Raw genomic sequence first — 12746 nt, forward strand, 5'->3', positions numbered from 1 at the left:
AAAAAAAGACTGGGCCCAATGAGTTCCTCACAAAGGCATAGAAAGGGTTTTGTTCCTTTGTCTATTTACTGGCAGAACCAAGCTTGGTTGCCTACCAAAAGCCACTGAGGGAGAAGTTAGAATGCTTTGGCCGGTGGCCTCTATGGCATTCTATTCAGCTGAGGCTTCCCCTCTCCCCTCCCCAAACTCTGGCTTCCTTAAACTGGCTTCCTTACTTGGAGCTGGCAATCCTATGAGTTCCTCACAACAGCCACTGAGGGAAAACTTTGTCCCACACTCAGGAGCTAAGCAAGAGAAGTGTGTTCGTTGGGAGACACAGAGCTTCTGACAGAGAACAGTGCCTGACAGGGGAGTGGGCGGGGAAGAGGAGCAGACCCGGCCAATGGCACGCCAGTAGTCTTGACTGGCAGCTGTCAGGCCAATGGCTGAGGGAGCGCATGCAATCTTGCCACCCCATAGGCCAGAAGCCACCAACATTCGGCTTTTATATATAAGAGAGATGTGTGCAAGTCTAAATGCAGTGTACTTCCTCTGAAACAGTCATAGGTTCTCCCTGAACAAGAATCACCTTTTAAATATTGTTCATTGTGCCACAGGTGCATAGAAGTTCAAAAGGGAAGAAAAAGAGAGTCAGAATATTCCCCCCCCCACCTCTCTCTTCAAAGAAAGAATAAATAGCTTAACTAACAAACTATCCGGATAAAGGTCCCAAAAGTTAACTGCTGTGGCTGTTGATGAAGAACTAAGTGGAAGGCACTACCTTGCCAACAGTGAGCATGCTCCCTGAATCCCTGCTGACTAGGTGGATGGAGCTGGCACACACAAAATGTAGCTCTAGGAACTTCTAGTTGAGGCTGTGCACACACTTCAGCTCTCAATCATGTAATGCACAGAGACCACAAAGAATAATAGAATTAAAATAACCAGCAAAAATATTACTGAATAAAGTCCAACAGAGACAGTTTTTAAAGAAAGCCATGAGGGAGGAACCAAAAGCTGTTCTGTAGAATTCTGTTTTAAAAGCCCTACTAGACTTCAAGAGTGACATAATTTCTTCTCATGTCCTTCAGAAGGCTATTCTACAATGTCAGAGTGGCCACAGAAAAGTTCTCCAAACAGGTAGTATTAGACTATAACAATGACCAAAGCAACACAATGACCAAAAGGAACAGCTGTGCCGAAACAAAGCTGCTGTACATGCTTATGGGAGAGATGGTCCTTTAGGTCTCTGTGTGTACAGGTTTTTAAAGGTAAGCACTAACACACTGAAAAGTTCCCCTGGACAAGTTTCAGCTGGTGGCAGAAAATAATGCTTTCTTGACAGCTGTCACAACCATCTGCCTTGGGTTGCTCTGTTTTGAATCTCCAGTCAATGTCCTTCTGGCTGCTTCAAAAATCATTTAAAACCCTATAGATCCCTAGTACACTATTGGGATGATGCTCTTTGATGCCAAAGGTGAGAATACTGAGTGGGGTTACCCTTTCCCAAATCATAGGCCTGCCATGAGAATCCTGTGGATTAATATGCAACATATAAATAATTAAAATATACAAGTTAAATATATTTCCAGTTAGAGCTGCTTTCTTCTGTACAGGACCTGATACCTATGCATTTAAACAAGGACAATTTTAGTAAATACTGCAAAATTTTTACTGCAACAAGCCTGTAATAGGAAAAATGGATTTTCTTCTCTGACTGGCAAAACTGCATTTGTTAAACCCAGAGCCCTTTTCCCCCATGGGAATTATAAGGCCAAATTAAGCAAAAAGATAGCTAAGGCCAACAAAGGTACTAGTCTTATTTTAATCTTTGCACATACAGCATTCTCCTCCACCTTATAAATGATGACAATAACCACCTATGATTCTTTTAGCATATCACTTTCCATTCATCTCCACCAGAGACCTCCTGTGGCACTTATTCTTGTATATATACTTATAATAGCTTCCCTATGCTATTTGATTTCAAAAACAAGAGAACTGCATGTCCAGTAGATAGCTGCAATTTCATATATTGACTTCTTATGGAACAACTGTTTTGAATACATCTGCAATGAATACAATCTGTAATGAAATACCTGATTAAACTCAGGTATTTCCCCATTTCTTTCTCTTTGGAAGCTTAGTCAGTTTTTAAACATTTATTTATAGATGTTTATACCACTCATTCTCCACAAAGACTTGAACCTGGAGGTTGATTACAACAACAATAATTAAAACAATTAATAATATAAAACTTTAGTAAATAGTATTACTAAAATAAATAGCAAAACTTTGAAAACAGCATGTCTACTGCTTAAAATAATTAAAACACTAATATGTTTTGATCTGCTGCATGCCTCATTACAATTGACACTGTGAAATCATGTGTTGACATAGCCCTGTAATTGCTCAGCCTTGGGTTGCTGAACACCACTTCTCCTCTAAGAAGTTGGCGGCCAACTGCTCAGGAGTTGTGTAACTAGTTGGCCCGTTATACTCCTTGTTCATTATCGGAATGAACCATAAGGCCATCACAGACCTGTCATAGCTCAGTCAGGTAGCTGAATGCCGTCAGTATCCAACTGAGGGACATGTGATGTTTAGCCACCAGAGATGGAGTAATAAGAGGTCTGTGATACCTTTGTGGTTAATTCTGATAATTAACAAGACTTTGGCATGCTATCTGCATATGCACCCTGTGTGTTTGTTGTCCAGCTTCTTAGATGGACAACTGCTCTTCAGCCACCTGAGGCTGAGAAAATAACAGGCCTGAAGGACTTCTAATGAACCTTTTGTCTTCCATTACATTTTTTTTTCTTCAAAAACAGCAATTGTGTTACCTGGCTATCTATTCCAAGCATAAGCAGCATGGAAAAGAACAGTACTGCCCACAATGGAGAGACGGGTAGTTGAGTGACTGCTTCTGGATAGGCTAAAAATGCAAGCCCAGGACCTGGTGACATGGGGGGAAAATACATAGGTTAATGCAAAATAGAGTGCCTTATTTTGTATTACAAATTTGCTGAAGTCTTTTATTATAATTTGCATATCTTATTGCATAGTGTAATAAAGACATTGTTGATAATAAATGTGCAGGAAAAGCATTAATACCCCTGGTTCTCTGCATTAAATGCAAAATAAAAGAGAAAATAGACCCATATGGGTATCTCCTGTTATAGAAATTACAGTAATAGAAGATTTGAAATGAACTATTAATAGTGTACAAAAATATTATGAATAATCACAAATTCCAGTTAAACCAATAAAATCACAGCCTCTAAAATAGAATGCTGAACTGTGAGACTTCTGATAAGCAATGTGGTGTAGTGGTTAAGAGTGGTGGAGTCTAATCTGAAAAACTGGGTTTGATTCCCCACTTCTCCACATGCAGCCAACTGCGTGTCCTTGGGACAGTCACAGTTCTCTCAGAGCTGTTCTCTCAAGGGTGTCTGTTGTGGGGAGAGGAAGAGAAGGAGATTGTAAGCCACTCTGAGACTCCGAGTAAAGGGTGGGGTATAAATCCAACTCTTCTTCTTCCTCTTCCTCCTCCTCCACCACTACTACCACCACCAGCAGCATCACCACCACCACCACCATTCAGATTTAGAAATATTTGGAAGCCCCAAATAATACTATATGCAGAACAGTTACAAATAATTCTGAATCAGAATTTTATTGTTCCAGATATTTGGAATAATTCCTATCATTTAAACTCCTATTGATTCCTATAGAAAGCAGGCTAGATTGCTTGTAAGAGGAGGACAGTGAATCCTATTCCTCAGACAGTTTCTTGAGAAAGGAAACTGAAACGTGCCCAAGACAGCCTGAAACCAGGGGTGGTGGGGGCAGAGAGCCCTCTGACCAGCATTGCCATAGTCTTGCCAAGGAAACAGGGAATGGGGTAAGAGCAAAGGCTCTGAATGATACCTGTTGGCACTTATGAAATCTTGAAGCAGGCACAGATATCAGAAGGTACTTTCATATTGGTCCTTTCCAACAAAAAGGTGGGCATAACTGCTCGTATAATTCTTCTGCAGTCCTGTGACCATTTGTTCTGTATGCTGAAACAGTCTTTTCTGTGTCTCTTTCTACATTTGATTCCCTCTTTACTACTTAGTGTATAGTAAAGGTAAAGGTAAAGGTTCCCTTTCTCGAAAGCCAGTCGAATCTGACTCTAGGGTTGCGGTGCTCATCTCCGTTTCAAAGCTGAAGAGCCAGCGCTGTCCGAAGACGTTTCCGTGGTCATGTGGCCGGCATGACTAAGCACCAAGGTGCACGGAACACTGTTACCTTCCCACTTAAGTGGTACCTATTTATCTACTTGCAATTTCTTGCTTTCGAACTGCTAGGTTGGCAGGAGCTGGAACTAGAGACGGGAGCTCACTCCGTCATGCGGCAACTCGGGTCTTGAACTGCTGAACTACCGACCTTCCACAGCCTACAGTTCAGCGTCTTAACCACTTGAGCCACCGCAGCTCCATACTTAGTGTATATTAGGAATAAAATAAACTAAGATTGTAGATTAATAGGGAAATTTTATAATACTTTTGGTACAGGGTATGTAATGCTTCAGTCTGCTGCTTTCACCTGCTGGCCCTTCCTTCCTTTCAAATACTACTCTAGAACTGTGCTCCCTCACTCAACCACGCTGTGCCCAGTACTACTTGGGTATTTCCAACCCACCACTGTCTATCTGCTGCTCCAGTGTTGCCCAGGGTATTTACCACTCTCTAGCACCAGCTGTCCTTTGCTCCATTGTGCCATGCCCAATGGTGGCATTATGATCAGATTAAAGATTACTGGCTGTTGCTGTGTGTACCTGCCACATCTTCTCAACTCTATGGGGCTGGCATAGGTACTGGGAAAGGATCAGAGGGTTGAGGGCTGGCCTGTAGTTATGGTGGGGCTATTGGGGGCTCTGCTGTCTTCCTTAAAGGGCCAGCCCCTTCCTGAAAGGGCCCCCAACTTCTTAAAGGTCCCTCGCTTCTCCCCCAAAGCATTTAAAGAATCCCTTTAAATGCTTTTAGAAAGAATTCACAGCTTGGAGTGCATGCTCGCAGCCCCCGCTTCTTCTCAAAAAACATTTAAAGGGATCCTTTAAATGCTTTTGAGAATAAGTGAGGGGGTGGTGCCATGGTTTCGGGCCATGAAGGACATTAATAGTCATAATCGGCACCCTGAACTAAACTTGGAAATAAACTGGCAGCAAATGCAGCTCTTATAAAATAAGTGGTTGAGCCCAATGTAGAGCTTGTTTCAATAATCCAACTGCAAGGTTGCAAATGCATAGATTAGTGTGGCCAGTCTAATTTATTTAAATTGAAAAATGATTTTGCATTAGGTCTGAACTGATGTATAGGTTTGTAAGAACATACTGTTGCCTTTCGATTTAGATTGCTACTACTGTCTGAAGTTTCTCAAAGTCTCAAACAGTTGACTGATCAGTTATCTAAACCAGTTTGTTGTAGTGGTTAGGAGTGCAGACTCTAATCTGGGAGAACTGGGTTTGATTCCCCATTCCTCCGCTTGCAGCTGCTGGATGACCATGGGCAAGCCATAGTTCTGTCAGAGCTGTTCTCTCAAGGACAGGTCTCTCGAGAGCTCTCTCAGCCCCACGTACCTCACAGGGTGCCTGTTGTGCAGAGGGGAAGGGAAAGGAGATTGTAAGCCGCTCTGAGACTCCTTCGGGTAGTAAAGGACAGGGTATAAATCCAATCTCTTCTTCTATGTAATGTTTATAGTGACAGTCATATGCATTTATATTTGAGTAGTCAAATATAGTAAATGTTTTTGATTATATGGCAAGAATGAATAAAGAGCTCCCAAAGGTTTTGATAGTTTTAACAAAGACATAAGGTGAATATTGCAAGGCTGCTGAGAATGAAACCTTTCAGAATAACATCCTCCTGATAACATTATGTAAATATATGACTTGTGATGTTAATCACTGATGAAGTACATTAAATGTTAATATGCCATTTAACAATGACACAGAAATTAATCTGATTTTGTTACTAAAGAATCATTTTGACTATGTCCCCATTAAATGTATCAGTGTTATCCTTTAAGCAGCATCATAATTGATACATCATAATTGACCTAAATAAAGTTCATTATAGAGGTCACAAAGAGCAGGTTTCACAGGAAATAGCCCATTCTGCGAAACACTTACAGCAGTATATAGTCCTTTGAAATTAGCCTTTTCATTGACAAGTTGCTCTCCGTCAGGAAACTAAAACATTTAACTGTCACTAGTGAGACAGTATGTATGTATGTATGTATGTATGTATGTATGTATGTATGTATGTATGTATGTATGTAGCTAGAAAGATGAGTGGTAAATGAGTTGGTAGGTAACTGTAGGCCTTTACTTCCCTTCAGAGCTGTTCTTACACAACATTTCTTTATACTGATCTCTGTTCCAGTTGCACACCCACGACCTGACAGTTGTGTTGGGCATGCCATTTTGTTTGGCTTCCATGAAACTCTAATTGGAAATTATGTCCCTATTTCTAATCCTACACTATCAGTCAGTTGTGTTTCCATATAGTATCTGTGTGGCAGTTTCCCATTTCTGTATGGCCACACTGATTCATGACTCTTCATTCCAGGCCTATGAAGTATGACAGTTGTGCTTTTCCTCAGTGTCAGGCATTTTGGTTGCTAAGCATGCAATCGATGGCAATATCAGATTAAAAACTGAGATAATGGGTGCTGATCTAATGAAGGCAAGGCACTATTGCTTACTAAGCAGGGGAAAAGAGTGATATTGTCCTGGGTAGCACCAAGGAAAGATATATTGTATGAGGCATTGTTATAGAAGATATGAAACTGATGGAAGAAATACTGGGCATAAAAAAGAATAATATTTCAATCATTATTCTGTTTTTTGCCAAGCCAAACACTTTGTAAAGACAGTGATGCTGATCTGATCAAAGTTAAACCGCCTGCAAGAATTTTGGGGATTCCCATTTACAGGGGCAGCTAACAGTGAGAGACTGGTTGAGATCTGCAGTATTTAGACAGAGTTTCAGAGTAATCCTAAGCAGAAAGAAATAACATTTTATTCAACAGTACTTACTGTGAGAAAAGTATTCGTAGGATTGCACCCTTAGTTGTTGTAGTTTTAATGATTACATTTTTATCTCACCCTTCCTTCAAGAAGCTCAGTGCAGTGTGCTTGCTTCTCTGAGAGTTATTAACTAGTCCACAGTCCCCCCAATGAGCCTTTTGGATGAACAGGAATTTGGATTCAAGTCTCCCTGATCCTAATCCTTAACCATGACTCCACATTGATTTTCATCTATTGGCTTTGCAAACAGCAATGCATGCAATTTAAGAGGAAGCAAACCTGATGCTGCCACTTCTTGAATATCACGCTTAGTGACATGAGCCATGAATCCAACAATAGAGAAGATAACAAAACCAGCAAACATGCTTGTACATGAGTTTATGCAGCATACTATGATGGAATCCCTGAAAAAAGAGAAAAGAGTAGTAATATTGGGAAAATCAAATATTTAAAGTTTAAGACACTGGTTTATGGATCTGCATACAAAGTTTTCATCACACTTAATTTTAAAGGTGCCACTGGACTCAAACTTTGTTCTATTGCTGCAGACCAGCATGGTGACCTACTCGAATCTAATTACCTGTTCTCATTTGTAAACACAATCAATTCCTTGATCTGTTACATAAGAAAATTTGTAGCCAAAGATGTCATAGGAGAAAGTATTGGATTCACTGTTCTTCGAGATAGTTGGATGAGTTATTCTTACCTTGTAACTTTCATTGTTACAAGGTAACAATGCAAAACTACCTTTCCATGCAAACAATCCTTTTAATGGTCTGCAGACTCCTGTAACTCACATGCAGGACCAACTGAGGAGTATGTTGGGTATTCTGATTTATGTCCACACTGCATCTTATTTATAAGATCTGTAATTTAGAAGAGACCTCTAAAAGTACAGATGCCCCATTGATAGTCATATGAAAGAGCTTGGGCAGTCTTTGTAGCTCTGTGCAACTGAGAAGATCTCTGAATTGGACTCCTTGAAGACTCTGTCAGCCTGTTTTAATTTAATTCAGGCTTTATGTAATGTATCTGTAGTGTCTAGGATGGTAGGTAAGTAGTTAATTGTAATAACTTCACCTGTAAACATTGTTGTTGAAAGGGTTGTAGCTTCCTAGAGCAATCAATGAACCAAGACCCAAACCATAGGAGAAAAAGATCTGTGTGGCAGCATCCAGCCAAACCTAGTTATAAAAACCAAACAATTGTTTGTTATAATTTTAAATAAACAAGGGTCCTGTTAGGTACTAAAAATGAAACAATGGAAGTAAACATAATAGTGTGGTTATTTAAGTTACAAAACTGGAGTGCTTACCTCAGAGTCTGAGAGCTTGGCAAAATTAGGAGTTATATAGAATAAAATGCCTTCTTTGGCTCCTGGTAATGTCACTCCACGGAAGAACAAGATAAGCAACATGACATATGGATATGTGGCAGAGAAATATACCACCTAATACAAAGAATAAAATATATTATTGGGGGAAAATGGTCATGCTGAGTTCTCTCTTAAGTGATTTAAACATTAACACTGGGTTTATGGAGTACAAAAGCAAGTAAATCCAGTTTACTATAATCCTATAAAAATCTAAAATCTGAGTATGATGTGACAGTGCTCTTCCTTCTCACATGCTAGGTACATGAAATCAGAATTTGCTACTCACTGGCGTATAATAATAAGAAAGGTCGTGTCCAGTTCTTGTATTAATCTATCTTTTATGCCTACTTTTTCTGCTATTCTCTTAGACAAATGTGTCAATTGGAGAAGAATGGAACTATTAAAAGACTATGCATGTAGGAATTGCCCCGGAACACAATGTAAATTGACCCAGTTTGGCTTCAATTTACTTTTTACTAGGGTTGCCAGATCCTTTTCTTGTGTCAGTAGGGGTGGGAGGGAGCTTTCTGGGAGTGGGGGGGGGGATGACATCACTGTGCATAATTTTCCCAGTGTGATGATGTCACGCAGAAGTGATGTCATGTGGCAATGTTCTGGTATTTTGGGCAAAACTCTATGGTCGCTGTGCGACATTCCCAGCATGATGGCATCACTTCCATGTGATGTTATCATGCCAGGAATGTCACACCCAGCCATGGTTGATGGGGGTGGGTTGGAGCCCATGAAATTGGAGGATCCCCCACTCCCACCTGGGGGCTGGCAGCCCTACGTTTTACTTTGTGCATTACCTGTCAAATTGATCTCCAGCATTATTCATACAAGGCCTCCAAGTGATTCCTAGGCTCTCAGCCTACACATCTGTGTAGGAGGAGATCTAAGAATCTTTCCTTGTGACAGAGAGATATAAGTGTTGCAAGCTGTGGCTGGTTGGCTCAGACTGAATCGGCTGAAACTAAACCCGGTGAAGATGGAGGTCCTGGGCCTGAGTCGGGTTGGTTCGGGGTTGGGGCTCCCTCTCCTGACCTTCAATGGGGTGCCTCTGGTGCCAGCATCTGAGGTTAGGAGTTTGGGAGTGCTCCTGGACTCCTCTTTAACGATGGAGGCCCAGGTGGCAGCCACTGCCAAATCAGCCTTTTACCATCTCCGGCTGGCATGGCAGTTGGTTCCCTTCCTTGACCGTGATGACCTGGCCACAGTGATCCATGCGACAGTTACCTTGACGTTAGATTACTGTAATGCTCTCTACATGGGGCTGCCTTTGGTGCAGATCCGGAAGCTGCAGCAAGTGCAGAATGTTGCAGCCAGGCTGTTGATGGGTCTCTGTGTGCTGCACAGTCTGTGCTGAAAGTGCTGCACTGGCTGCCAATAGCATACTGGATTCACTTCAAAGTGCTGGTTCTTACATTTAAAGCCCTATATGGCCAGGGTCCAACATACCTAAGGGACCGCCTTTCCCCATATGTTCCCCCAAGGGGCCTACGGTCGGGGACGCAACATCTCCTGGTGACTCCAGGCCCTAAAGATGCCAGATTTGCAGAAACCAGGGCCAGGGCCTTTTCGGTGGTGGCTCCTACCTGGTGGAATGCGCTCCTGGAGGAGATACAGGCCCTGCGGGACCTTGTGCAGTTCCGCAGGGCCTGTAAGATGGAGCTCTTCCACCAGGCTTTCGTGTAGGAGCTGCCACCACTGCACCACCACCACCAACTAGGCTGGGTAACATCGGAGAGTGAGATGGCCCTGTGACAATGAACGATAGTGCTGCCTGGAACTGATAGCACCTATCTAGGACTATCAGGATGCCATCTTGTTACTGAAGACCTTTTTTGAGACATCTAGAGCACCTTGTATTGTTATAAATTGACTATAAATGATTGTTTTATTGTATTTTAACTGTTTTAACCATTGGCATATGTGCCCAGTTTGTGAACCGCCCTGAGCCCGCTCGCGGGGAGGGTGGGTTGTAAATCTCATAATAAATAAATAAATAAATACATACATACATACATACTGTTGCTGGCCTTTGTTTTTACAATTGAAATGAAACTTTTGTTACTTCTTGCTTCCAGAAAGCTGGGGCACAATTTAACAGCTGTACCAACTCGACAGCAGCACCGTTTTAAATCTGCATGCTTGTTCTAATACATTCTGGGGACCTTGAAAACTTGCACATTCTTATATGTCATTGGCTTGGTGCTAATAAAAGCTTTTAATTGTGTTTGTGACCTCTTAAAATCATGTGAGATCAGACTTCTTAAGTTCATGGCCTAAGACACCTGCTTCCTCCCCCCCAGCCCTTTTATTTTAAATTTTTGTAGCATCCAGCTTTTACTACATTGTCTTCTCCCTTTGTAATTCTACTATCTTCATTATTAATAATATAACTTCCTGTAGACAGTAGTTTGCACTGTTTTCTGATTCTGTCCTATTTCATTGTTCACTGAATGGTTTATGGAGTTTCACTGCATAGACTAGATCTATTGGAAGGATGTTTATCAATAAATTGATTTTTAGAATGTTGCACTGTTTTCAAAAGGGAAGACTGTCATATCTAGATTTTTTAAAAGTACTCTTACCTTTCCGGTCCAGCCTACCCCCTTCCAAATGCAGAAATACACCAAAACCCAAGCAATTGCTAGTGTTATTGCTAATGGCCAACGGATTTGACCTGGTTTTTCTAGACCATCAGTCATTTGATGCATGTTGCGCCTGAAATCAAAGTAGAAATGTATAAACAATTTAGCGCGGTTTGCATATATTGTGATTCTAACAATACATATTCACAGGAATGAGAAAAATACTCTTGTAAGCTTACTCCCAAAATTCCATGACAGCACTTGTCATGTTGGTGGTATTTGCTATGCTGTAGTTCGAGAAGCACTGCTCTGTGTTCCAATAGTTTCCACAGTGTCTCCATGGAAGATTCTAATTAAGGGGGGGTTGTGGGGAGAAAAAAATTAAAGTATGAATGCTTTAAAAGTAAAAGTAAAACTTGCATATGTCAAACTTGATTTTCTAGCAGTGATTGCATGATCACATGATTTTTCCACATGGCTCATGGGAAGCTGTTCCATACAACTGTGGAATGGTTTGGTTGAATTTAACTCTGCCAGTTACACCCCCCAAAGAGCTTGCATTTGCAAGGATATCTGCTAAAATCGTAGAAATACAAAATGATATAGGTAGGACTTTTCAAGTCAGGCAAAGGGTGTGTTCAGCTTTTCTAGCAGTGATTGAAAACTAAAGTGACCACTTTTTCCAGTGCATGATCACATGATTTTTCCACATAGCTCATGGGAAGCTGTTCCATACAACTGTGGAATGGTTTAGTTGAATTAAACTCTGCAAGTCACACCTCCCCCCAAAGAGCTTGCATTTGCAAGGATATCTGCTAAAATCATAGAAATACAAAATGATATAGGTAGGACTTTTCAAGTCATGCAAAGGGTGTGTTCAGATTCCGCGCATGTGCAGAGAAACAAGGACACGATGTTACACCTATGCACTTGCACAAACTTTCTTTTTTTAAAAAAACCCACCGCACATGCCTCTTTCAGTGGACACCATCTGGACAATCCACAGCGGAGGCAGTGCACAGTAAGACGATTCACGGGCGGCTGTCTGGTCGTGCAACGATGGATTTAAAAAATCAGGATCAAATTAGATCTGGGCTAATGGCAGGATTAGCTGCCCTTCTGAACGCACCCAAACAGCCATATTTTCTTGTTTATTCCTAAGCATCCAATAGGTCCCATTCTTTTACATATATGTGTTACTATTGTGCTTAGCTATCCTCTGGACCATCTGATTCTAACCCCTTTTCTCTATCTTATTCATAATCCTTTCAAAGACACACTTATCTTAAGTACCTCAGAAGTCTTTAAGCTAGAATTCATTATACAAACAAATAACAGCTTAGTCTGTAATTCTTCTGTGCATAGAATTAATACTTCTTTGTATTATCTTTGGTGCCCAGCCATGGCCCCAGGGAATTGGATTCAAATTTCAGCTCAGCTATAGACTCACCAGGTGGCCTTGGGCAAGTCACTAAACAGCCTCAGTTCCACATCTGTAAAAATGGGAATATCAGTGACTCATTCTCACAGGTTTCTGTGAGGAGGAATGAAAAAGGAACCAAAGCACTCTGCACACTGGAGGTATTACTGTTAGCATGCAGTATAAATAGAATGTAGCCCATTTTGTACTTAGATGTTTTTCTCAGATGTAAACTAAAGGATATTAATTGTTAGCCTTCAGTATGTGTCACAACGAACAGTGCAATCCTAAGAATTGCACACA

General features: G+C 41.1%; 1 protein-coding gene across 2 annotated transcripts in view; it reads right to left on the reverse strand.

Moving 5' to 3' along the window:
- The window catches only part of SLC6A1 (solute carrier family 6 (neurotransmitter transporter), member 1), a 150688-nt gene that overhangs the window by 32981 nt on the left and 104961 nt on the right, over nt 1-12746 (reverse strand). For both annotated transcript variants that reach the window (XM_015406112.1, XM_015406113.1), the window contains 6 exons: nt 11263-11372; nt 11024-11156; nt 8370-8504; nt 8135-8238; nt 7334-7458; nt 2823-2935 (listed from right to left, as the gene is read on the reverse strand). In XM_015406112.1, coding sequence (XP_015261598.1) covers nt 2823-2935; nt 7334-7458; nt 8135-8238; nt 8370-8504; nt 11024-11156; nt 11263-11372 — 720 coding nt within the window. The remainder of the gene's footprint in view (nt 1-2822; nt 2936-7333; nt 7459-8134; nt 8239-8369; nt 8505-11023; nt 11157-11262; nt 11373-12746) is intronic.

The sequence above is a fragment of the Gekko japonicus genome, unplaced genomic scaffold (assembly GCF_001447785.1).
Source record: "Gekko japonicus isolate JY-2015 unplaced genomic scaffold, Gekko_japonicus_V1.1 scaffold778, whole genome shotgun sequence".
Classification (NCBI taxonomy): domain Eukaryota; kingdom Metazoa; phylum Chordata; class Lepidosauria; order Squamata; family Gekkonidae; genus Gekko; species Gekko japonicus.